General features: G+C 39.0%; 1 protein-coding gene across 1 annotated transcript in view; it reads left to right on the top strand.

The window, feature by feature from the left end:
* Window positions 1–27804, top strand: part of GLYR1 (glyoxylate reductase 1 homolog) — a gene marked incomplete in the record, with an annotated part of 164813 nt that overhangs the window by 29222 nt on the left and 107787 nt on the right. Inside the window, 1 exon segment of the mRNA XM_053694873.1 lies at window positions 15283–15354. Coding sequence (XP_053550848.1) covers window positions 15283–15354 — 72 coding nt within the window.

Below are 27804 nucleotides of genomic sequence, written 5' to 3'. Positions count from 1 at the left end.
AAAATGCTGCTGATACCGGATTAATGTAAGTTAAGCCTTAAATGCAGTGATAGCGACTGGTATCAGGCTTATTAACAGAGATACATACTCTTATAAAAGTGTAATATAAAACGTTTGCTGGCATGTTAATCGTTTTTATATATGTTTGGTGACAAAACTTATTGGGACCTAGTTTTTTTCCACATGGCTGGTTTGTTTTTTGCCTAGAAACAGGCTTTCCACTGTTGCAATATGAGTGGGAAGGGCCTATTTTAGTGCTTTTCTGTGCAGCTAAAAATACTGACAGACATTCAGCTTCCCTCTGCATGATGCAGGACATCTCTGAAGGGCTCAAAAGGCTTCAAAGTCGTGTTTGAGGAGGGTAACAATCACAGTAGACTGTGGCAGTTGTGACTGTTTAAAAAACGTTTTTGTCATTTATTATTCTGTTTTTGTTATTAAGGGGTTAATCATCCATTTGCAAGTGGGTGCAATTCTCTGCTGACTTGTTACATACACTGTAAAAAGTTTGTTAGTGTAACTGCCTTTTTTCACTGTTATTTCAAATTTTGTCAATTTGTTTCTCTTAAAGGCACAGTAAAGTTTTTTTATATTTCTTGTTAACTTGCTTTAAAGTGTTTTCCAAGCTTGCTAGTCTCATTGCTAGTCTGTACAAAAATGTCTGAAACAGAGGATACTTGTTCATTATGTTTAAAAGCCATGGTGGAGCCCCATAGGAGAATGTGTACTAAATGTATTGATTTCACCTTAAACAGTACAGATCAGTCTTTATCTATAAAAGAATTGTCACCAGAGGGGTCTGTTGAGGGGGAAGTTATGCCGACTAACTCTCCCCACGTGTCGGACCCTTCGCCTCCCGCTCAAGGGACGCACGCTAATATGGCGCCAAGTACATCAGGGACGCCCATAGCGATTACTTTGCAGGACATGGCTGCAATCATGAATAATACCCTGTCAGAGGTATTATCCAGATTGCCTGAATTGAGAGGCAAGCGCGATAGCTCTGGGGTTAGACGAGATGCAGAGCGCGTAGATGCTGTAAGAGCCATGTCTGATACTGAGTCACAATATGCAGAACCTGAGGACGGAGAGCTTCAGTCTGTGGGTGACGTCTCTGAATCGGGGAGACCTGATTCAGAGATTTCTAATTTTAAATTTAAGCTTGAGAACCTCCGTGTATTGCTTGGGGAGGTATTAGCTGCTCTGAATGACTGTGACACAATTGCAGTGCCAGAGAAATTGTGTAGGCTGGATAAATACTATGCAGTGCCGGTGAGTACTGATGTTTTCCCAATACCTAAAAGGCTTACAGAAATTATTAGTAAGGAGTGGGATAGGCCCGGTGTGCCCTTTTCCCCACCTCCTATATTTAGAAAAATGTTTCCAATAGATGCCACTACACGGGACTTATGGCAGACTGTCCCTAAAGTGGAGGGAGCAGTTTCTACTTTAGCAAAGCGTACCACTATCCCGGTTGAGGACAGTTGTGCTTTTTCAGATCCAATAGATAAAAAATTAGAGGGTTACCTTAAGAAAATGTTTATTCAACAAGGTTTTATTTTACAGCCCCTTGCATGCATTGCGCCTGTCACTGCTGCAGCGGCATTCTGGTTTGAGGCCCTGGAAGAGGCCATCCATACAGCTCCATTGACTGAAATTGTTGACAAGCTTAGAACTCTTAAGCTAGCTAACTCATTTGTTTCTGATGCCATTGTTCATTTGACTAAACTAACGGCTAAGAATTCCGGATTCGCCATCCAGGCACGTAGGGCGCTATGGCTCAAATCCTGGTCAGCTGATGTGACTTCAAAGTCTAAATTACTCTACATTCCATTCAAGGGGCAGATCTTATTCGGGCCTGGTTTGAAAGAAATTATTGCTGACATTACTGGAGGTAAGGGTCATACCCTTCCTCAGGACAGGGCCAAATCAAAGGCCAAACAGTCTAATTTTCGTGCCTTTCGAAATTTCAAGGCAGGTGCAGCATCAACTTCCTCTGCTTCAAAACAAGAGGGAACTTTTGCTCAATCCAAGCAGGCCTGGAAACCTAACCAGTCCTGGAACAAGGGCAAGCAGGCCAGAAAGACTGCTGCTGCCTCTAAGACAGCATGAAGGAGCGGCCCCTATCCGACAACGGATCTAGTAGGGGGCAGACTCTCTCTCTTCGCCCAGGCGTGGGCAAGAGATGTTCAGGATCCCTGGGCGTTGGAGATCATATCTCAGGGATATCTTCTGGACTTCAAAGCTTCTCCACAAGGGAGATTTCACCTTTCAAGATTATCTGCAAACCAGATAAAGAAAGAGGCATTCCTAAGCTGCGTACAAGATCTCCTTGTAATGGGAGTGATCCATCCAGTTCCGCGGACGGAACAAGGACAGGTGTAATTCAAATCTGTTAGTGGTTCGCAAAAAAGAGGGAACCTTCAGACCAATTTTGGATTTAAAGATCATAAACAAATTCCTCAGAGTTCCGTCATTCAAGATGGAAACTATTCGAACCATTTTACCCATGATCCAAGAGGGTCAGTACATGACCACAGTGGACTTAAAGGATGCCTACCTTCACATTCCGATTCACAAGAATCATCAGTTCCTGAGGTTTGCCTTTCTAGACAGGCATTACCAATTTGTTGCTCTTCCATTCGGGTTGGCTACAGCCCCAAGAATTTTTACAAAGGTTCTGGGCTCACTTCTGGCAGTCCTAAGACCGCGAGGCATATCGGTGGCTCCTTACCTGGACGATATCCTGATACAGGCGTCAAGCTTTCAAATTGCCAAATCTCATACAGAGATAGTTCTGACATTCCTGAGGTTGCATGGGTGGAAAGTGAACGAAGAAAAGAGTTCTCTATCTCCTCTCACGAGGGTTTCCTTCCTAGGGACTCTTATAGATTCTGTAGAAATGAAAATTTACCTGACGGAGTCCAGGTTATCAAAACTTCTAAATGCTTGCCGTGTTTTTCACTCCATTCTGCGCCCCACGGTGGCTCAGTGCATGGAAGTAATCGGCTTAATGGTAGCGGCGATGGACATAGTGCCATTCGCGCGCCTGCATCTCAGACCGCTGCAATTATGCATGCTCAGTCAGTGGAATGGGGATTACACAGATGTGTCCCCTCTACTATATCTGGATCAGGAAACCAGAGATTCTCTTCTCTGGTGGTTATCTCGGGCCCATCTGTCCAAGGGTATGACCTTTCGCAGACCAGATTGGACAATTGTAACAACAAATGCCAGCCTTCTAGGTTGGGGTGCAGTCTGGAACTCCCTGAAGGCTCTCAGGGTTCATGGACTCAGGAGGAGAAACTCCTCCCAATAAATATTCTGGAGTTAAGAGCAATATTCAATGCTCTTCTGGCTTGGCCTCAGCTAGCAACACTGAGGTTCATCAGATTTCAGTCGGACAACATCACGACTGTGGCTTACATCAACCATCAAGGGGGAACCAGGAGTTCCCTAGCGATGTCAGAAGTCTCCAAGATAATTCGCTGGGCAGAGACTCACTCTTGCCACCTGTCAGCGATCCATATCCCAGGTGTAGAGAACTGGGAGGCGGATTTTCTAAGTCGTCAGACTTTTCATCTGGGGGAATGGGAACTCCATCCGGAGGTGTTTGCTCAATTGGTTCTCCGTTGGGGCAAACCAGAATTGGATCTCATGGCGTCTCGCCAGAACGCCAAGCTTCCTTGTTACGGATCCAGGTCCAGGGACCCAGAAGCGGCACTGATAGATGCTCTAGCAGCGCCTTGGTTCTTCAACCTGGCTTATGTGTTTCCACAGTTTCCTCTGCTCCCTCGTCTGATTGTCAAAATCAAACCGGAAAGAGCATCGGTGATATTAATAGTGCCTGCGTGGCCACGCAGGACCTGGTATGCAGACCTAGTGGACATGTCATCCTTTCCACCATGGACTCTGCCTCTGAGACAAGACCTTCTAATACAAGGTCCTTTCAATCATCCGAATCTACTTTCTCTGAGACTGACTGCATGGAGATTGAACGCTTGATCCTATCAAAGCGTGGCTTTTCCGAGTCAGTAATTGATACCTTAATACAGGCACGAATGCCTGTCACCAGGAAAATTTACCACAAGATATGGCGTAAATATCTTCATTGGTGTGAATCCAAGAATTACTCATGGAGTAGGGTTAGGATTCCTAGGATATTGTCCTTCCTCCAAGAGGGTTTGGACAAAGGATTATCAGCTAGTTCTTTAAAGGGACAGATTTCTGCTCTGTCTATTCTTTTACACAAGCGTCTGGCAGAAGTTCCAGACGTTCAGGCATTTTGTCAGGCTTTAGTTAGAATTAAGCCTGTGTTTAAACCTGTTGCTCCTCCATGGAGCTTAAACTTGGTTCTTAAAGTTCTTCAAGGGGTTCCGTTTGAACCCCTTCATTCTATTGATATCAAACTTCTTTCATGGAAAGTTCTTTTTCTGATGGCTATTTCCTCGGCTCGAAGAGTCTCAGAGTTATCTGCCTTTCATTGTGATTGTCCTTATCTGATCTTTCATTCAGATAAAGTTGTTCTGCGTACAAAACCTGGGTTTTACCTAAGGTGGTTTCTAACAAGAATATCAATCAAGAGATTGTCGTTCCATCATTATGTCCTAATCCTTCTTCAAAGAAGGAACGTCTTTTGCATAATCTAGACGTAGTCCGTGCCTTGAAGTTTTACTTACAGGCTACTAAAGATTTTCGCCAAACATCTAACCTGTTTGTCATTTACTCTGGACAGAGGAGAGGTCAGAAGGCCTCGGCAACCTTTCTTTCTTTTTGGCTTCGGAGTATAATCCGTTTAGCCTATGAGACTGCTGGACAGCAGCCTCCTGAAAGGACTACAGCTCATTCTACTAGAGCTGTGGCTTCCACCTGGGCCTTTAAAAATGAGGCCTCTGTTGAACAGATTTGCAAGGCTGCAACTTGGTCTTCCCTTCATACTTTTTCCAAATTTTACAAATTTGATACTTTTGCTTCTTCTGAGGCTGTTTTTGGGAGAGAGGTTCTACAGGCAGTGGTTCCTTCCGTTTAAGTTCCTGCCTTGTCCCTCCCATCATCCGTGTACTTTAGCTTTGGTATTGGTATCCCACAAGTAATGGATGATCCGTGGACTGGATACACTTAACAAGAGAAAACATAATTTATGCTTACCTGATAAATTTATTTCTCTTGTAGTGTATCCAGTCCACGACCCGCCCTGTCCTTTTTCAGGCAGGTCTAAATTTTAATTAAACTACAGTCACCACTGCACCCTATGGTTTCTCCTTTCTCAGCTTGTTTCGGTCGAATGACAGGATATGGCAGTGAGGGGAGGAGCTATGTAGCAGCTCTGCTGTGGGTGATCCTCTTGCAACTTCCTGTTGGGAAGGAGAATATCCCACAAGTAATGGATGATCCGTGGACTGGATACCCTACAAGAGAAATAAATTTATCAGGTAAGCATAAATTATGTTTTTTCTTTAAAAGGTCCACCGTTGATCGGTTTGCTGTATGACGTCTAGCATTGTTTTTTTGGGGGGTTTTTTCTCCTGGTAGAATTGCCTTCGTTAATGCATGCCCAGTAGAGAAAATGTGCAACTTTACTTTGTAAACTCACACTGTCATGCTCATTTATATTAGTACCGAATTGGCCACAGTAGAAAAGGTAAGATAAGCAATACTGAAGGCTGTAAAATAGTATGCATTTTTGCAACCTTTTTCTATGTAGATCTATTGCAATCATGTGCTTTATTGCTGAAATCACCCATAAATACTTTTGCTAACATTTATTAAATATCCCTTTTTAAAGCAGCCATTATAGCTAAATATGTATTTATATTCTACCCCCCATAGAGGAGAAATATATTAAAACAAATAAATATATTAAATCAAAGTAACCCTAAAAAGAAACAGATTGGGGAAAAAAAATAAAACTGCAAGTAACTTTTCTTGTAAAACTACTTCCCTCAGGATGTTAAGAGTAGACATGTTGGCAACTTAAAGGGACAGTCAACACCAGATTTTTTTAGTGTTACAAAAGATGGATAATCCCTTAATTACCCATTCCTCAGTTTTGCATAACCAGCACAGTTATACACGTTTTTACCTCTGTAATTACCTTGTATCTAAGCATCTGCAGACTGCCCCTTTTGACAGACTTGCATTTTAGCCAATCGGTGCTCATTCCTCAGTAAATTCATGTGCATGAGCTCAACGTTATCTATATGAAACATGTGAACTAACACCCTCTAGTGGTGAAAAACTGTCAAATGCATTTAGAATAGAGGTGACCTTCAAGGTCTAAGAAATTAGCATAAGAACCTCCTAGGTTTAGCTTTCAACTAAGAATACCAAGAGAACAAAGCAAAATTGGTGATAAAATTAAATTGGAAAGTTGTTTAACATTACATGCCCTATCTGAATTGTGAATTTTTATTTTTTTTTTTATTTTTTTTTTTTTTTATTTTTTTTTACTTGACTGTCCCTTTTTAAAGTTGCATTCTGCCTGTTCTGAATATGACTCTGTTTATTTAGTCTACACTTAACAATAAACCAGCTTATGTTACTCTAGAAGTTTTGGCATCAAGATATAAATGCCTTCCTATAAAGCTTCAATGTAGGGCTGTGACAGGAAGTAATGGGCACTGCACAAATGAAGTTTAAAAATAAATAAAAGGGAAAATCCTTTTAACGTGATGAATAATACAATTTTCAATGGTTTCTATTAAGTATAAGACACAGCTTAGGACTTTTTGTTACTACAACAATGAAACACACGTTTCATAACTATTTAAGCAGAAGTAAGCAAATTTAATGTATATTGAAATGGTTTTATATTTTCATTAAAGGGACATGAAACAACATTTTTCTTTCATGATTCAGATAGGTCGTGATTTTTAACAGCTTTCAAATTTAGTTCTATTATCAAATTGAGTTCAATTTCTTGATATCGTTTATTGAAAAGCTAAGAGGTAACCGCAGGTGTGTGTCTGGGGAATTATATGGCAGCAGTTTTGCAAAAACGTTATCCTTTTGCAAGACCACTAGATGGCAGCACTCACGTAAAAATTTAACTTTCATATTCAGAAAGAGCACACAATTTTTGAGAATTTTTCATTTACTATCTCATAGGGTATACGTATACTAGTCTGATTTAGCCAATGCCTGTCACATAGTACGGGGCCTGGCAAATGGGAGAAATAGATTTGCCAGTTTAAAAAAAAAACAACAAATCTGTTTTTTTGAAATTCAGAATGTTATTGCATTTTCTTTGTATTATGCACTTTTGCAATTCTACTTTATTTTGTGGCCCTTTACAACTTTCTAATTTACTTGTTATATACTTTGCTTTATTCTCTTGGTCTCGCCTATTCAGAGAGGCTTACCCTCTCTCTCCTCTATCCCTCATCCTTACCAAACTAATACATGAACTGCCTGACTCACTGCTGCAACTACAACCAATGTAACAAGCTACCCCAACCTTACGTCTCTGCACCCTAAACCTGTAGACTGTGAGCTCTCCAGAGCAGGGCCCTCTTCCTCCTGTACTAGATTTCTTTAGTTATGTTTTGTATTTTATCACAAATCTTTGTCATTGTACCCAGCGATACGGAATTTGGCTGCGCTATACAAATAAATGATAATAATAATAATAATTTGACAGAGCAGAATGCATTACTGAGAGCTAATGTGAGCACATCAGGTGAGCCAATCACAAGAGGCATATATGTGCAGCTAGCTCCCAGTTGTGCATTGCTGTTCCTAAGCCTACCTAGGTATGCTTTTCAATAAATTATGGCTAGGGAATAAAGCAAATTACATAACAGAAGTAAATTGGACAGTTGTTTCAAATCATATTCTCTCTGACTCATGAAAGAAACAATTTGGGTTTCATGTCCATTTAATTAAGCATTTAGTGGGGTTCCGAGATTGTGGAGTGTCTCTTAAAGGGATGGGAAAGTCAAAATTAAACTTGCATGATTCCGATAGAGCAGGTCATTTTAAGACACCTTTTTAAATTCACTTCTATTTCCAAATGTGCTTTTTTTTCTCTTGGTATCCCTTATTGAAAAATAATATGCACATACCCTACACTAGTGGGAGCTGCTGCTAATTGGTGCCTGCACATATTTGTCTCTTGTGATTGGTTATCTAAAGGTGTTCAGCTAGCTGTCAGTAGTGCCATGATGTTCCTTCAGCAAAGGGTAATAAGAGAATAAAGTTAATTTGATAATGGAAGTAAATTGGAAAGTTGTTTAAAATTGAATGTTTTATCCGAATCATGAAAGAAAATGTTACGTTTCCTGTCCCTTTAATCAAAACGGCTGCAATACAAAAATGAACATAGAACCTTGCTTAGAAAAAATAACGATCATATAGCTAATAAGTGTGTTTTATGTCACTGTGGTACTTAAAAGGACCACTTGATCTTGCCTATTTTCAATAATGATCAACAAATCACATGTTGCCAAGCAATTCTTGTTTAGCTGATCTTCAAAAGATCAAGCGTTTTGTAGAAAATGAAGTCTTATGCAACAAAAAAATGTCCATGTTACTGCCACATGACCTCCGCTCACCAATCACTCGTATACGAATATGAGGCTGTGAATGATTCTGCATGCTCATACAGTGTCAGCGACGTCATTGAGCAAGCTGGAGTAGGTATACAAGTTTGCTTAAAGAAGAGGGGGGGGGGGGGGGGTGTCTACTATTTCCCACTTGCAGTGGGTGTTCCAGTAACCTTTTAAACAGAGCTAAACTGGAAGCTTCTAAGTAAGTTTTTATACTGGATTTTAATATCGGTATCTGTGAATATTATTATTTATTGTAGTGTCTATTACATGCAGTTATATGAAAAATGGTGTATTACTGTCCCTTTAAGGTTTTTTTTTGGGGGGGGGTTTCAAAGAATTAAATTTCTACTTTCCAAATTGTCACTGTCAATTGTCCATCAAGTTTATTGAACATCCTTTAAGCATTAGAACACTTTGCTGAAATTCCATTACTTTGAGTTTAATGGTCCTTTTTAAATATAGGCATTTTCAAAAGCTCCTTGATGCTTTTCAGGATAAGTGGCTATATGATGCTGAACAATAAATCAGAACCCACAAGAAAATCACCTTTTTATAACCTTGATTCTGCAAAATCGGAGTAAACAATAATTTGCTCTTAATGTATGGCACATAAACATTCTTGCCCCAATGAACTTAAAGGGACAGTATGTAAAAACCTTTTTTTCTTAATGTGTTTCCTATTACTTTTTTATACCAACTGCAGAGTATAAAATGTATGACAATTTGCTTTTTAAGGTTTATTTGTTTATTAAATAGCTGATTTCTGTTTTGAAGCCACAACCTAATAAAATGGGTTGAACTTATAGGTATAATCAGATCTTATTGCTTAATCACATTGTTTACATATACCAAAGTGTACAAATCCACAGCACCAAAGCTTATAAAGAAATCTTAGAAATGTATTTTTCTCACAGGTACACACATATGCAACGTTTCGGGAGCCATTCCCTTAATCATGCTGTGGATTTGTACACTTTGATATTTGAGAGGAAAGCAGTCTCCTCTGTTCCACTGGAAACTATTATTACAGGAAGAAGGGTGCTGTTTGTGATTTGTTTGGTATTCTTTACATATACATGCTTTATCTTATATCTATACTATAATAGTGTTTGTAACGCGTCCGTCGCCAGTTGCGAATGCATCCTCAAATGTTGGCTGCGCGAGGCTTTGCTGCCTCCAGGAGGATTCCGAAAATAGGCAGCGTGGTGAAAGAATTCAGCACAGATGAATTCTTTCACCACCCTGCCATTTTAGGAATCCACCTGGATGCAGCGTAGGCAAACCCGAAGCCTTAAAAAAAAAAAAAAAAAAAATGCCAACACCCGCACAAAATAACTAAAAAATAAAAAAACCGTGACCGTCCTCAAGAAATAAAAACACGTAACGGCCCACATGAAGTATAACAAAAAAAACTAACCTCCCACAGTTTTAAAGGGACACTGAACCCAAATTTTTTTTTCTTTCGTGATTCAGATAGAGCATGCAATTTGAAGAAACTTTCTAATTTACTCCTATTATCAATTTTTCATCGTTCTCTTGCTATCTTTATTTGAAAAGGGCATCTAAGCTTTTTTTTTTTGGTTCAGAACTCATGACAGCAGATTGTTGTTCACCAAAAATGGGCCGGCATCTAAACTTACATTCTTGTATTTCAAATAAAGATACCAAGAGAATATAGAAAATTTCATAATAGTAAATTAGAAAGTTGCTTAAAATGTCATGCTCTATCTGGATCACAAAATCGCATGTTTTGGACAATATAAGAAGGGAGGTGGAATTGATTGACTCATTTTGCTTAGATTTCTTAAGCAAACTCATTCTAAGGATAAGAACAGAAGTGTGTTTTTTGTTAGCTCAGAAGTGTGTTTTTTGTTAGCTCAGAAGTGTGTTTTTTGTTAGCTCAGAAGTGTGTTTTTTGTTAGCTCAGAAGTGTGTTTTTTTGTTAGCTCAGAAGTGTGTTTTTTGTTAGCTCAGAAGTGTGTTTTTTGTTAGCTCAGAAGTGTGTTTTTTGTTAGCTCAGAAGTGTGTTTTTTGTTAGCTCAGAAGTGTGTTTTTTGTTAGCTCAGAAGTGTGTTTTTTGTTAGCTCAGAAGTGTGTTTTTTGTTAGCTCAGAAGTGTGTTTTTTGTTAGCTCAGAAGTGTGTTTTTTGTTAGCTCAGAAGTGTGTTTTTTGTTAGCTCAGAAGTGTGTTTTTTGTTAGCTCAGAAGTGTGTTTTTTGTTAGCTCAGAAGTGTGTTTTTTGTTAGCTCAGAAGTGTGTTTTTTGTTAGCTCAGAAGTGTGTTTTTTGTTAGCTCAGAAGTGTGTTTTTTGTTAGCTCAGAAGTGTGTTTTTTGTTAGCTCAGAAGTGTGTTTTTTGTTAGCTCAGAAGTGTGTTTTTTGTTAGCTCAGAAGTGTGTTTTTTGTTAGCTCAGAAGTGTGTTTTTTGTTAGCTCAGAAGTGTGTTTTTTGTTAGCTCAGAAGTGTGTTTTTTGTTAGCTCAGAAGTGTGTTTTTTGTTAGCTCAGAAGTGTGTTTTTTGTTAGCTCAGAAGTGTGTTTTTTGTTAGCTCAGAAGTGTGTTTTTTGTTAGCTCAGAAGTGTGTTTTTTGTTAGCTCAGAAGTGTGTTTTTTGTTAGCTCAGAAGTGTGTTTTTTGTTAGCTCAGAAGTGTGTTTTTTGTTAGCTCAGAAGTGTGTTTTTTGTTAGCTCAGAAGTGTGTTTTTTGTTAGCTCAGAAGTGTGTTTTTTGTTAGACTATAGCACACAGTATCATAAGATCTGCAGCATAATACAGAAACTTTTTAGACTACTTGCGGCCAACGATGCCCTGGCTGAAATAACACAGAAGGGGTGTAAATGTGCATTTAGAAGAGGGGTCTCTCTAGGGAACATCTTGGCTCCCACTCAACTCAAATCCCCACACAGGGAAGTCTACTCCAGAATTTTTATTGTTTAAAAAGATAGATAATCCCTTTTATTACCCATTGCCCAGTTTTGCCTAACCAACACGGTTATATTTATACTTCTTATAGACCTCGTATTACCTTGTATCTAAACCTCTGCAGACTTATTTCAGTTATTTTGACAGACTTGCATTTTACTCAATCAGTGCTCTCTCAGTAACTCCACGGGCGTGAGCACAATGTTATCTATGGCACACATTATTTTGACAGACTTGCATTTTACCCAATCAGTGCTCTCTCATTGGTAACTCCACGGGCGTGAGCACAATGTTATCTATGGCACACATTAACTAACTCCCTCTAGCTGTTAAAACCTGCCATATTAATTCAGATAAGAGGCTTCCTTCAAGGTCTTAGAAATTAGCAAATTATTGTATACCTAGGTTTAGCTTTCAAGTAAGAATACCAAGAGAACAAAGCAAATTTGATGGGGAAAAAATAAATTGTTAGGGCATTTAATTTTAAACAACTTATCTGAATTATAAAATTATTTTGACTAGACTGTCCCTTTTAATGAGCATCTAAAGGGATAGTCAACCGCAGATTTTTTTTTTTTTTTTTTTTAGATAATCCCTTTATTACGCATTCCCCAGTTTTGCATAACCCGCAGTTATATTAATCTTTTTACCTCGTATCTAAGCATCTTCTGATAGCCCCCTGATTACATTCCATTTTATTTATCTATTGACTTTCATTTTAGCCAATTAGTGCAATTGCCACAAGACACAGGCGTGATCGCAATGTTATCTATATGGCTCACATGACTCTAGCTCTCCCCTGTTGTGAAAAGCAAATAAAAAAGCCTTCAAGGGCTTAGAAATGATCATATGAGCCTACCTAGGTTTAGCTTTCAACTAAGTATACCAAGAGAACAAAGCAAAATTGGGGATACATAGATATTGACGGCAGATAAGAGCCATAGGCCCAGCAAGTCTGCCCGACCTTACCTAACAGTATAAACTAATCTAGTTCGTAGGATAGCCCTATGCTTGTCCCATGCATTTTTAAAGTCCCCCACAGTGTTTGTTGCTACTACCTCTTGAGGAAGTTTATTCCATAAATCAATCACTCTTTCTGTAAAGTAGTGCTTCTTCAAATTACTCCTGAATCTACTACCCTTTAGCTTGAGCTCATGACCCCTTGTTCTTGAATTTTCCATTTTATGTAAAATACCCACAGCCTCAGTTTTACTAAACCCTTTAATGTACTTGAAAGTTGCTATCATATCACCTCTTTCCCTTCTCTCCTCTAAGCTATACATATTTAGGTCATTGAGCCTATCTTAAAAGTAAATTGGAAAGTTGTTTAAAATTACATGCCCTATTTAAAAAATTAGGTGTTTTTTTTTTTTACCCGACTGTCCCTTTAACCCCTTGAGTGCTAACCGCTCTGAGCCGTCGCAAATTGTCTGTCAGGTTTTTGTTTTTTGACATTTTTTTCAATAAAGTTAAAGGGACACTGAACCCAATTTTTTTTTTGTGTGATTCAGATAGAGCATGAAATTTTAAGCAACTTTCTAATTTACTCAATTTTTCTCAATTTTTCTTCATTCTCTTGGAATCTTTATTTGAAATGCAAGTTTAGATGCCGGCCCATTTTTGGTGAACAACCTAGGTTGTCCTTGCTGATTGGTTGATAAATTCATCCACCAATCAAAAAAACTGCTCTCCAGAGTTCTGAACCAAGAAAAAAGCATAGATGCCTTTTTTATATAAAGATAGCAAGAGAACGAAGAAACATTGATAATAGGAGTAAATTAGAAAGTTGCTTAAAATTTCATGCTCTATCTGAATCACAAAATATTTTTTTTGGGTTCAGTGTCCCTTTTAAGTGTGAATGACATTTGAACTACTACTTATATAGCTTATTTAATTTTCTTAAACTCAGCAGAATCATGATTTCATAACGCAGATTCAAGCTACTTATACTTAATTGTATATTCTATTACAATTACTTTGTTAGTTGTTCCTTGCTCTTGGCTTTATCTCTGCGGCAGGTAATCTTAATATATATACACTAAAATCTATTTCACTACATAGTAATATTATTTAAGTCTCCTGCTTATTGACACTCTGCCTTCCCCCACCCGTACTATATTTAGAAAAGTTATGCCCGGTGACTTCACGCGCAATGACATGACGTCACCGTGCAACTTTATTGAAAATTTACAATATACAGTATAGGGAAATTGGGCATGCTGCTTAGAAGCCTGTATCTCAGGCACCTAAACTGCTAAAGACCTCCAAGACCCACCGTTTGAAAGGTAATCGCCTAACCTTTCCAACAGTATGTCTTGGGGATCTGAAAAAAGAAGGGGAAAAAAAAAAAAGTTTAAAAAAAAAATTATGTTTTAAAAAAAAAAAAAAAAAAAAAAACCCTAAAATCCAGCTTAGCACCCAGGTGGGAAAATGCTTAGCACTTAAAGGGTTAAGAGACCTAAAAGCTTAAAAAAATGTACCTTGAAAACTGGCAGCATTTAGGATTTTTTTTTTTCTTTTTTCCTTAGGTTAATTTTTTTTTTTTTAAAGGGACATAGAAGTTAAAAAAGGAAATGTTCTGATGGGTTAGAGGATTTTAAGATTACTTGATTGCTTGCATATAACTGTTTAACCCATGCAAACCATCGTTAGTCCGTTCCAGAACAGCAATCAGCTAGTTCTCATACTTAAAGGGACACTGAACCCAAATTTTTCTTTCAAGATTCAGATAGAGCATTATATTTTAATCAACTTTCTAATTTACTCCTATTATCACTTTTTCTTCATTCTCTTGGTATCTTTATTTGAAATTCAAGAATGTAAGTTTAGATGCCGGCCCATTTTTGGTGAACAACCTGGGTTGTCCTTGCTGATTAGTGGATAAATTCATCCACCAATAAAAAAGTGTTGTCCAGAGTTCTAAAACCCCCAAAAAGCTTAGATGCCTTCTTTTCAAATAAAGATAGCAAGAGAACGAAGAAAAATTAATAGAAGTAAATTAGAAAGTTGCTTAAAATTGCTGCTCTATCTGAATTGTGAAAGACAAAATTTTGGTTGTGTCCCTTTAATGCTTTTTAGCAAACGATACCAAGAGAATGAAGTAAATGATATCAGAAGTAAATTGTATGCTCTGTCTGAATTCTCCCCCCCCAAGTCTCCTTTAATTAACCTCTGTCAAACTCCTTAAAGGGACAGTCTGGGCCAAAATAAACTTTCATGATTCAGATAGAGCATGTAATTTTAAACAATTTTCCAATTTACTTTTATCACCAATTTTGCTTTGTTCTTTTGGTATTCTTAGTTGAAAGCTTAACCTAGGAGGTTCATATGCTAATTTCTTAGACCTTGAAGGCCACCTCTTTTCAGAATGCATTTTAACAGTTTTTCACCACTAGAGGGTGTTAGTTCACGTATTTCATATAGATAACACTGTGCTCGTGCACGTGAAGTTATCTGGGAGCAGGCACTGATTGGCTAAACTGCAAGTCTGTCAAAGGAACTGAAATAAAGGGGCAGTTAATCACAGAGGTTAAAAGTATATTATTATAACTGTGTTGGTTATGCAAAACTGGGGAATGGGTAATAAAGGGATTATCTATCTTTTAAAACAATAAAAATTCTGGTGTAGACTGTCCCTTTAATATCATACTTATAGCACAATTATAATGTAACCAGCTTTACAGTGACGTTTTGTTTTTCTGATTTTACTACTGAACATGGATACAATTTTGTAAATGTACAGACCTGGTTTTCTAGGCTTCGATACCTTTTTATTATTGTTGGTGGATCATTTTTTGCTTTTTTAATTCTTTTCCAGGAAGACACTGCAGGTAACAGTTGGCTGCTTCACCATCACAGGAGTCTTGGCTCAGAAATGATATTAAAAAAGGTAATCACTCATACCGGTTATCCCTTTTATGGTTTTGTAATGGCTTGAAAGTAGAAAAGTACATTTTTTTTTTATATATTTATATATATATATATATATATATATATATATATATATATATATATATATATATATATATATATATATATATATATATATATATATATATATATATATATATATATATATATATATATTATTTTTTTGGCTCTCAGACGAATACACTTTAAAGGACCACTAAACACAAATTGTAAACGACATGATTTTGAACCAGCGTATCTGCGAAAAATTTTGCATTGAAAACTGCAGCTTCATTTTTTCAAATATTGTTTTATGCTCCTTTCACTGATTTCCCTGTCCCCCAGAACAAATGAATCATTGTTAACCAATCACAAACTAATATTCAGATATAGAATGAACTCTGCACGTGTGTAGTTGGGTGAGACTGGGGAAGCCTGCCCTCATCTCTTCTCTTAAAGGACCAGTAAATACAGTAGATTTGCATAATCGACAAATGCATGATAAACAGACAATGCAATAGCACTTGAACTTCAAATGAGTAGTTGTTTTTGGGGGGTTTTCTGACAAAATTTAAAGTTGTCTATTTCCACTCCCCCCTGTATCATGTGATAGCCATCAGCCAATTACAAATCCATATACGTATCCTCTGCTAGTTCTTGCACATGCCCAGTAGGAGCTGGTGATTAAAAAAGTGTTATACTGCACATTTTGTTAATGGAGATAAATTGGATTTTTTTTTTTTTTTTTTTTTAAATTGCTGCTCTGTCTGAATCATGAGTTTCCTTTTGACTTGAGGGACCCTTTCTCTTGTAAGGTGTATCCAGTCCACGGATCATCCATTACTTGTGGGATATTCTCATTCCCAACAGGAAGTTGCAAGAGGACACCCACAGCAGAGCTGTAATATAGCTCCTCCCCTAACTGTCATAGCTAGTCATTCTCTTGCAACTCTCAACAAGCTAGGATGTTGTAGGAGAGAGTGGTTAAATATAGTTAGTTTATTTTCTTCAATCAAAAGTTTATTTTTAAATAGTACCGGAGTTGTGCTATTTTATCTCAGGCAGTAAATAGAATAATAATCTGCCTGAGGTTTCTATGATCTTAGCAGGTTGTAACTAAGATCCATTGCTATTCTCGCATATGTCTGAGGGGATTACACAGATGAGCTAACTTCAGCTAGAGAATGGCGTGCAGTTTATTCTGCTATCAGGTATGAGCAGTTATAATTTTTTCTAGAGATGGAAAACACTAGAAAATGCTGCTGATACCGGATTAATGTAAGTTAAGCCTGAATACAGTGATTTAATAACGCCTGGTATCATGCTTACTCCCAGGGGTAATACCCTTATGATATTGCAATATAAACGTTTGCTGGCATGTTTAATCGTTTTTATATATGCATTGGTGATAAAACTTTATTGGGGCCTAGTTTTTTCCACATGGCTGGCTTAAATTTTGACTAGAAACAGTTTTACTGAGGCTTTCCACTGTTATAGTATAAAAGTTACAGTTGGTGCAGTTAAAATTACAAACTGTGACATCCAGCTTCCCTCAGGAGTCCCCTGTATGCTATAGGACATCTCTAAAGGGCTCAAAGGCTTTCCAAAGTCGTTTATTGGGGAAGGTAGGACCACAGCTTGTTGTGACTGTAAAAAAACAAAACAAAAAAAAAGTCTATATCGTTTTTTTATCCGTTTTTTGAACTAAGGGGTTAATCATCCATTTGCAAGTGTATGCAATGCTCTGCTAGCCTATTACATACATTGTAAAAATTTCATTTGATTTACTGCATTTTTTCACTGTTTTTCAAATTCTGACAATTTGTTTCTCTTAAAGGCACAGTACCGTTTTTTATATTTGCTTGTTAACTTGATTTAAAGTGTTTTCCAAGCTTGCTAGTCTCATTGCTAGTCTGTATAAACATGTCTGACATAGAAGAAACTCCTTGTTCATTATGTTTAAAAGCCATGGTGGAACCCCCTCTTAGAATGTGTACCAAATGTACTGATTTCATTTTATGCAATAAAGATCATATTCTGTTTTTAAAAAAATTATCACCAGAGGAATCTGACGAGGGGAAAGTTATGCCGACTAACTCTCCCCACGTGTCAGGCCCTTTGACTACCGCCCAAGGGACTCACGCTCAAATGGCTCCAAGTACATCGAGGGCGCCCATAGCGTTTACTTTACAAGACATGGCGGCAGTCATGGATAATACACTGTCAGCGGTATTAGCCAGACTACCTGAACTTAGAGGTTAGCGAGATAGCTCTGGGGTGAGACAAAATGCAGAGCATACTGACGCTTTAAGAACCATGTCTGATACTGCCTCACAATATGCAGAAGCTGAGGAAGGAGAGCTTCAGTCAGTGGGTGATGTTAATGACTCGGGAAAGATACCTGATTCTAATATTTCTACATTTAATTTTAAGCTTGAACACCTCTGCGTGTTACTTAGGGAGGTTTTAGCTGCTCTGAATGACTATGATACAATTGCAGTGCCAGAGAAATTTTGTAGACTGGATAAATGCTTTGCAGTGCCGGTGTGTACTGATGTTTTTCCAATACCTAAAAGGTTTACAGAAATTATTAATAAGGAATGGGATAGACCAGGTGTGCCGTTCTCTTCCCCTCATATTTTTAGAAAAATGTTTTCCAATAGACGCCACCACACGGGACTTATGGCAGACAGTCCCTAAGGTGGAGGGAGCAGTTTCTACTCTAGCAAAGCGTACTACTATCCCTGTCGAGGACAGTTGTGCTTTTTTAGAGCCAATGGATAAAAAAAATTAGGTTACCTTAAGAAAATATTTATTCAACAAGGTTTTATCCTACAGCCCATTGCATGCATTGCCCCTGTCACTGCTGCTGCGGCGTACTGGTTTGAGTCTCTGGAAGAGGCTTTACAGGTAGAGATTCCATTGGATGACATACTTGGCAAACTTAGAGCACTTAAGCTAGCCAATTATTTTATTTCTGATGCCATTGTTCATTTGAATAAACTAACGGCTAAGAATTCTGGTTTTGCTATACAGGCGCGCAGAGCGCTATGGCTTAAATCATGGTCAGCTGACGTGACTTTAAAATCTAAGCTACTTAACATTCCCTTCAAGGGGCAGACCCTATTCGGGCCTGGTTGAAGGAGATTATTGCTGATATCACTGGAGGAAAAGGTCATGCCCTTCCTCAGGACAGGTCCAAATCTAGGGCCAAACAGTCTAATTTTCGTGCCTTTCGAAACTTCAAGGCAGGTGCGGCATCAACTTCCTTGCTCAATCCAAGACGGTCTGGAGACCAAACCAGACCTGGAAAAAAGGTAAGCAGGTCAAAAGGCCTGCTGCTGCCTCTAAGACAGCATGAAGGAACGACTCCCTATACGGTAACGGATCTAGTAGGGGGCAGACTTTCACTCTTCGCCCAGGCGTGGGTAAGAGATGTTCAGGATCCCTGGGCGTTGGAAATTATATCCCAGGGATATCTTTTGGACTTCAAAGCTTCCCCCCCAAAAGGGAGATTTCACCTTTCACAATTATCTGCAAACCAGATAAAGAGTGAGGCATTCTTACACTGTGTATGAGACCTCCTAGTTATGGGAGTGATCCATCCAGTTCCAAAGGAGGAACAGGAACAGGGTTTTTACTCAAATCTGTTTGTGGTTCCCAAAAAAGAGGGAACCTTCAGACCGATTTTGGATCTAAAGATCTTAAACAAATTCCTCAAAGTTCCGTTGTTCAAGATGGAAACTATTCGTACCATCCTACCACTGATCCAGGAGGGTCAATATATGACTACAGTGGATCTAAAGGATGCTTATCTTCACATTCCGATACACTAAGATCATCATCGGTTTCTCAGGTTTGCCTTTCAAGACAGGCATTACCAGTTGTAGCTTTTCCCTTTGGATTAGCTACAGCCCCAAGAATCTTTACAAAGGTTCTAGGGTCGCTTTTGGTGGTCCTAAGGCCGCGGGGCATAGCAGTAGCCCCTTATTTAGACGACATCCTGATACAGGCGTCAAACTTCCAAATTGCCAAGTCTCATACGGACGTAGTACTGGCATTTTTGAGGTCGCATGGGTGGAAAGTGAACGAGGAAAAGTGTTCTCTATCCCCACTCACAAGAGTTTCCTTTCTAGGGACTCTGATAGATTCTGTAGAAACGAAAATTTACCTTGATGGAGTCCAGGTTATCAAAGCTTCTAAATTCCTGTTGGGTTCTTCATTCCATTCCGCGCCCTTTGGTGGCTCAGTGTGTGGAAGTAATCGGCTTAATGGTAGCGGCAATGGACATAGTGCCGTTTGCACGCTTACATCTCAGACCGCTGCAACTATGCAGGCTCAGTCAGTGGAGCGGGGATTACACAGATTTGGCCCCTCAACTGAATCTGGACCAAGAGACCAGGGATCCTCTTCCCTGGTGGCTATTCGGGTCCATCTGTCCAAAGGTATGACCTTCGCAGGCCAGATTGGACTATTGTAACAACAAATGCCAGCCTTATAGGTTGGGGTGCAGTCTGGAACTCCCTGAAGGCTCAGGGATCGTGGACTCAGGAGGAGTCTCTCCTTCCAATAAATATTCTGGAACTAAGAGCGATATTCAAGGCTCTTCAGGTTTGGCCTCAGTTAGCAACTCTGAGGTACATCAGATTTCAGTCGGTCAACATCACGACTGTAGCTTACATCAACCATTGAGGGGGAACAAGAAGTTCCCTAGAGATGTTAGAAGTTTCAAAAATAATTCACTGGGCAGAGATTCACTCTTGCCACCTATCAGCTATCCATATCCCAGGTGTAGAGCACTGGGAGGCGGATTTTCTAAGTCGTCAGACTTTTCATCCGGGAGAGTGGGAGCTCCATCCGGAGGTATTTGCACAAATGATTCTCCGTTGGGGCAAACCAGAACTGGATCTCATGGCGTCTCGCCAGAACGCCAAGCTTCCGTGTTACGGATCCAGGTCCAGGGATCCCAAGGCGACACTGATAGATGCTCTAGCAGTGCCCTGGTCTTTCAACCTGGCTTATGTGTTTCCACCGTTTCCTCTGCTCCCTCGACTGATTGCCAAGATCAAGCAGGAGAGAGCATCAGTGATTCTGATAGCACCTGCGTGACCAACGCAGGACCTGGTATGCAGATCTAGTGGACATGTCATCCTTTCCACCATGGTCTCTGCCTCTGAGACAGGACCTTCTACTTCAGGGTCCTTTCAACCATCCAAATCTAATTTCTCTGAGGCTGACTGCCTGGAGATTGAATGCTTGATTTTATCAAAGTGTGGCTTCTCCGAGTCAGTCATTGATACCTTAATACAGGCACAAAAGCCTGTCACCAGGAAAATTTACCATAAGGTATGGCGTAGATATCTTTATTGGTGTGAATCCAAAGGTTACTCATGGAGTAAGGTCAGGATTCCTAGGATTTTCTTTTCTCCAAGAAGGTTTGGAAAAAGGATTGTCAGCTAGTTTCTTAAAGGGACAGATTTTTGCTCTGTCTATTCTTTTGCACTAGCGTCTGGCAGATGTTCCAGACGTTCATGCATTTTTTCAGGCTTTAGTTTGAAACAAGCCTGTGTTTAAACCTGTTGCTCCACCATGGAGCTTAAACTTGGTTCTTAAGGTTCTTCAAGGAGTTCTGTTTGAACCTCTTCATTCCATAGATATCTAACTTTTATCTTGGAAATTTTTTTTTTTTTTTTTTTTTTGGTAGCTATTTCCTCGGCTCATAGAGTCTCTGAGCTATCTGCCTTACAATGTGATTCTCCTTATCTGATTTTTCATATGGATAAGGTAGTCCTGCGTACCAAACCTGGGTTCTTACCTAAGGTGGTATCTAACAAGAATATCAATCAAGAGATTATGGTTCCATCGTTGTTACACAATCTGGACGTGGTCTGTGCTTTAAAGTTTTACTTACAAGCTACTAAAGATTTTCGTCAAACATCTGCTTTGTTTGTTGTCTACTCTGGACAGAGGAGAGGTCAAAAGGCTTTTGCAACCTTTTTCTTTTTGACTAAGAAGCTTAATCCGCTTAGCCTATGAGACTGCTGGACAGCAGCCTCCTGAAAGGATTACAGCTCATTCCACTAGAGCTGTGGCTTCCACTTGGGCCTTTAAAAATGAGGCTTCTGTTGAACAGATTTGCAAGGCGGCGACTTGGTCTTCGCTTCATACTTTTTAAAAATTTTACAAATTTGATACTTTTGCTTCTTCGGAGGCTATATTTGGGAGAGAGGTTTTACAGGCAGTGGTTCCTTCCATTTAAGTTCCTGCCTTGTCCCTCCCTTCATCCGTGTACTTTAGCTTTGGTATTGGTATCCCACAAGTAATGGATGATCCGTGGACTGGATACACCTTACAAGAGAAAACACAATTTATGCTTACCTGATACATTTATTTCTCTTGTGGTGTATCCAGTCCACGGCCCGCCCTGTCATTTTAAGGCAGGTAATTTTTAAATTTAAACTACAGTAACCACTACACCCTATGGTTCCTCCTTTCTCGGCTTGTTTTCGGTCGAATGACTGGCTATGACAGTTAGGGGAGGAGCTATATTACAGCTCTGCTGTGGGTGTCCTCTTGCAACTTCCTGTTGGGAATGAGAATATCCCACAAGTAATGGATGATCCGTGGACTGGATACACCACAAGAGAAATAAATTTATCAGGTAAGCATAAATTGTGTTTTTTAAGGTGGTTTAGCTTTGTTTCAACTTAGTTACTATTGCAAAGAATGCTTCTCCTATCATGATTGTTGATGTAAAACAGATAATACACCTTTTAAAAAAATGTGACTGCTGAGAATCTTGGTTGGGAGTAAACAAAAGCTCACATAAATTGCCTAAAAGTATGAACCCAAACCGCTGGGAGAAAGTGAAACAAGCACAATTTTTAGATGTATTTTACAGCAAAAGGCAGCAAAATAAATAATGTATATTGCAATAATGTTTCACTTGCAATAACGAAACATTTTATGCATTGTTAAAATGTCAATTTAACGGTCCTTTAAAGGGATAGGAACGTCAAAATTAAACTTGCATGATTCAGATAGAGCATGTCATTTTTAAAATTTTAGCACTTTTTTTTTTTAAATTCACTTCTATTTTCAAATGTGCTTTATTCTTTAAGTATCCCTTTTTAACCCCTTAACGACTCATGTTGTACAGGGTGAGGCTTACACAAACTGGTCTTTAAAGACCAGCGACGTACTTTGTACAACGTAGGTGTTTAAAGCGTCTGATCCCTTCCAGCCGCTTTCAAGGTATTGCCGTGATGCCTCGATATTGAGGCATCACTGCAATACTTTTTCTGGCACACCGATGCAGAGAGGGCCACTCTCGTTCGTGCCAATCGTTGGTGAATGGGAGCAGCTGCAGGGCGGAGGGTGAGTGGCCCATCACTGGGAAACTTCTGCCAGATTAGTCCCCAGTGCGTATGGGGGTGGTGGTGCGCGCGTCTGCTTGCGCACGCCCCCGCAATCTACACCGGTTGTGGTGGAAGAGGGGGGGAAATTTTTTACTTATAAAAGGGATCTGGGAGAGGGGGAGGGGGGTGTTGAGGGGGGGCCAGCTACACTACAGGAAAAAAAATGCACATTAGTTATAAAAGTGGGTACTGGCAGACAGCTGCCAGTACCCAAAATGGCACCAAATAGTGAGGGGGGGGAGGTAGAGAGCTGTTTGGGGGGGGGCTCAGGGAGGTTGGGTGGTAAGGGGGGATCCTACACTGAAGAAAATATATAATTTTAAAAACAAATACAAAAAAAACACAATTTTATACTGGCAGACTTTCTGCCAGTACTTAAGATGGTGGGGACATTTGTGGGGGAGGGAAGAGCTGTTTGGGAGGGATCAGGCGGTGGGATGTCAGGTGGGAGGCTGATCTCTACACTAAAGCTAAAACCCTTCAAGCTCCCTACAAGCTACCCCCTTCACTGCTGGGCATAATCAGTGTGGTGCACAGCGGCATTTAACAGCCTTCTATTTACCAAAAAGCAATGCTAAAATCATATGTCTGCTGTTCTTGAAAAAAGGGGATCCCAGAGAAGCATTTACAACTATTTGTGCCATAATTGCACAAGTTGTTTGTAAATAATTTCAGTAAGAAACCTAAAGTTTGTGAAGAAGTGAACTTTTTTTTTTTTTTCGATCACATTTGGCGGTGAAATGGTGGCATGAATTATACCAAAATGGGCCTAGGTCAATAATTTGGGTTGTCTACAAAAAAATATATATACATGTCAAGTGATATTCAGGGATTCCTGAAAGATATCAGTGATCCAATGTAACCATCGCTAATTTTGAAAAAAAATGGTTTGGAAATGGCAAAGGGCTACTTGTATTTATTGCCCTATAACTTGCAAAGAACATGTAAACATTGGGTATTTTTAAACTCAACCAAAATAAATAGTTTCTAAATGTTGTGCTGTTTTTTTGGTGGCTGTAGATGTGTGACAGATTTTGGGGGCCAAAGTTAGAAAAAGTGTGGGGGTTTTTTTCCATTTTTTTCCTCCTATTTTATAAAAAAATGTTATAGTAAATTATAAGATATGATGAAAATAATGGTATCTTCAGAAAGTCCACTTAATGGCGAGAATAACAGTATATAAAATGTGTGGGTACAGTAAATGAGTAAGAAGAAAATTACAGCTAAACACAAACACTGCAGAAATGTAAAAATAGCCCTGGTCCTTAAGGGAAAGAAATTGAAAAATGGCCTTGTCCTTAAGGGGTTAAAAAATGAATATGCACATATCATACACTAGTGGGAGCTGCTGCTAATTGGTGCCTGCACACATTTGTCTCTTGTGATTGGCTAAATAGATATTTTCAGCTTCCTGTCAGTAGTGCAATGCTGTCCCTTCAGCAATGGATAACAAGAGAATGAAGAAAATGTGATAATAGAATTAAATTGGATAGTTGTTTAAAATTGCATGTTCTATCTGAATCATAAAGGGTTAGAGATTTGCTTTTAAAAAGTATTTATTTGTATGGTAAAAGATCTGCATACAAAAATAGTTTTATTACCCTTTAAACATATTGTAAAATTACACCACTTTTTAAAATCATTTAGTCTCCTTGCTCCTACCAGTTAGACCCAGATAAGTGAGCTTGTGCACTCATCGAACAATCACTGTGATAAACCAGAAAATTATATATATATTTTTTTTTTTCAACAATTAAATATATAGAAAAAAAAAACAATCCTGTTTCCTTAGTAGTTTGGGAACAGCTTTAATTTCATTGTCTGAGTTTTTTATCAACTTATTGTATGACTAGTGTTCCTTTACAGCAAATACTGAACAAAAACCATGAGGTTTGTTAATGCAATATTTAGTTATGCATAATAAAACAACTTTGCTATGTGTTTTGCTTATTTATTTTGCCCTCTCTATGTGTAATTGTTCTGAGCAGCAATTTCTACTGCTCAGAACATAAAAATGCACCCTAACTTAGCAAGGTTAACCCTGCTGCATATCTTTCACTAATTGGCTTTAATGCATAACAACTGCAAAACAGAGTTCTTTATACGAACCATGTTGTAACTGCAACTGACAAACCATGTTGTCTGCAGGTTAAAGGGACAGTCAACTCAAAATGTTTTATTGTTTAAAAAGATAGCTAATCCCTTTATTACCCATTCCCTAGTTTTGCATAACCAACATTGTTATATTAATATACTTTTTACCTCTGATTACCTTTTATCTAAGCCTTTTCTAACAGTTCCCTGATCACATGACTTTTTATTTATTATCTGTTGACTTGTAATTTATCCAATTAGTGCATGGCCGCCTCAAGCCACTGGCGTAAGCACAATGTTATCTATATGGCTCGCATGAACTAGCGCTCCCCTGTTGTGAAAAGCTAACAAAAAAAGCATGTGATAAGAGTCTGCCTTTTTAGTAGCTTAGAAAAAGGCAGAAATTTAGAAGTTTAAATAATATAAAGTCTATTATAACAATGTTGGTTGTGCAAAGTTGGGGAATGTGTAGTAAATGCGTTATCTATCTTTTTAAATTATAACAATTTTGGTGTTGACTGTCCCTTTAAGGCCTCTAGATAAGACAAATGGTGGATGCAGTTTGGCTATTGAATAATTGCTGTAAAAGGGATGTTAATTTGTTTTAAAAATGTTAACTTTGCTGATATGATCTATAACACAACAGCAATGTATTGTAATTACAAGGTGTTTACTGTCCCTTGTAAAGCATCTATACCTACATCTTTTGTCTTCTATGCCAAGATTAAATTCTATAGTGATTTGTGTTATGCTTATGATAGGCTCTGAAGCATTATCTGATCATATTTTTTTTTTTTTTTTTTTTAAGAAAATAGATGACCATTGATCAGTTCCCTCGAAATTTTGTTTTTGTATAAAAGGGGCAGTAAACACCTAAGCTTCAATATAAAATAAGTTATTTATAGTAAAAACAACTTTGCAGAATGCTTTCAATATATATTTCTCTTGCAAGGTGTATCCAGTCCACGGATTCATCCTTACTTGTGGGATATTCTCATTCCCTACAGGAAGTGGCAGAGAGCACACAGCAGAGCTGTCCATATAGCTCCCCCCCTAGCTCCACCCCCCAGTCATTCTCTTTGCCGGCTCTGGCAGCAGGGCCTCTCTACGGGAGGGTAAAGTGAATGTGGTGTTAGATTTGTAGTTTTATATCTTCAATCAAAAGTTTGTTATTTTTAAATGGTACCGGTTTGTATTATTTACTCAATGGCAGAAATGTGATGAAGAATTCTGCTGAGAGGAAAATGATTTTAGCATGTTGTAACTAAAATACATTGCTGTTCCCACACAGGACTGATGAGTACCAGAAAACTTCAGTTGGGGGGAACAGTTTGCAGGCTTAACTGCATTGAGGTATGTTTCAGTCATCTTTTTTTCTAGTCAAGACAAGGTAATGCTAGAAGACTGACAAGAATCACCATGTGGGAAGGGTAAGCCATGTTTCTGAGATTCAGTATAGAACTAAATGCTTATTTAAGAGGGCTCAATAGGCTGGTTGACACTGTTGCAGGGCAATCGATTATTTTATTTAACAAAATACTCATTATAGACACTTAAACACTTTTGGTGTGTTTTTTACGGTTTTTTTTTCCACATGGCATTATTTTAGTCACCTATTTTGGGATTCTGAAGGCCTCACAACTCCTGAGTGGGAGGGGCCTAATTTTGCGCCTCAGTTGCACAGTTAATTATGACAGATTGTTGATGCTGCTTCACATGGAGGGTCCAGAGACTGAGGACTTCAAGAGGCTTACGTTCACAAAACTAATCCCTAAGGGCAGGTAGGGCCACAGCAGGCTGCTGTGGCAAGGTGCTGTAGTTTAATAACCGGTTGTAGGCTTTAGACTGCTCCGGTTTGGGCATTAAAGGGTTAATCAGGCTGAAACTTGTTGTGCAATCATATCGAAGCATTAGGCACATACTGTGAAAATTTCAAGAGGTTTGGTTAATTTTTCACCGTTTTGTAAAATTGTGTGCGCTTTTTATTAAAGGCACAGTACCGTTTATTTCAATTTGTGTTTTTTATTGATTAAAGTGTTTTCCAAGCCTGCTTGTGTATTATACTAATCTGTTAAACATGTCTGACACTAAGGAAAGGCCTTGTTCTATGTGTTCAGAAGCGGCGGCCAAATTATCAGATTTCAGTCGGACAACATCACGTCTGTAGCGTACATCAATATCAGGGGGGAACAAAGAGTTCCCTAGCGATGAAGGAAGTAACCAAAATAATCAGGTGGGCAGAGGATCACTCCTGCCATCTATCTGCAATTCACATCCCAGGAGTAGACAACTGGGAGGCGGATTTTCTAAGTCGTCAGACTTTTCACCCGGGGGAGTGGGAACTCCACCCGGAGGTTTTTGCTCAGCTGACCCAGCTATGGGGCATTCCAGAATTGGACCTTATGGCGTCCCGTCAGAACACCAAACTTCTTCTCTACGGATCCAGGTTCAGAGACCCCAAGGCGGCATTGATAGATGCTCTAGTAGCGCCTTGGTCCTTCAATCTGGCTTATGTCTTTCCACCGTTTCCCCTTCTCCCTCGTCTGGTAGCCAGGATCAAACAGGAGAAGGCTTTGGTAATTCTGATAGCGCCTGCGTGGCCACGCAGGACTTGGTATGCAGATCTAGTGGACATGTCATCTGTCCCACCATTGACACTGCCAACGAGGCAGGATCTTCTAATACAGGGTCCATTCAAGCATCCAAATCTAGTTTTTCTGCGGCTGACTGCTTGGAGATTGAAAGCTTAATTCTAAGCGTGGTTTCTCTGAATCAGTTATAGATACTCTGATCCAGGCCAGAAAGCCTGTCACCAGGAAAATTTACCTTAAGATATGGCGGAAATATCTGTGTTGGTGTGAATCCAAGGGTTACTCGTGGAGTAAGATTAGGATTCCAAGGATATTGTCTTTTCTCCA

The sequence above is a fragment of the Bombina bombina genome, chromosome 11 (assembly GCF_027579735.1).
Source record: "Bombina bombina isolate aBomBom1 chromosome 11, aBomBom1.pri, whole genome shotgun sequence".
Taxonomy (NCBI): domain Eukaryota; kingdom Metazoa; phylum Chordata; class Amphibia; order Anura; family Bombinatoridae; genus Bombina; species Bombina bombina.
Note: the sequence above shows the minus strand (reverse complement) of the source record. Positions and strands in the feature narration are given on the sequence as shown.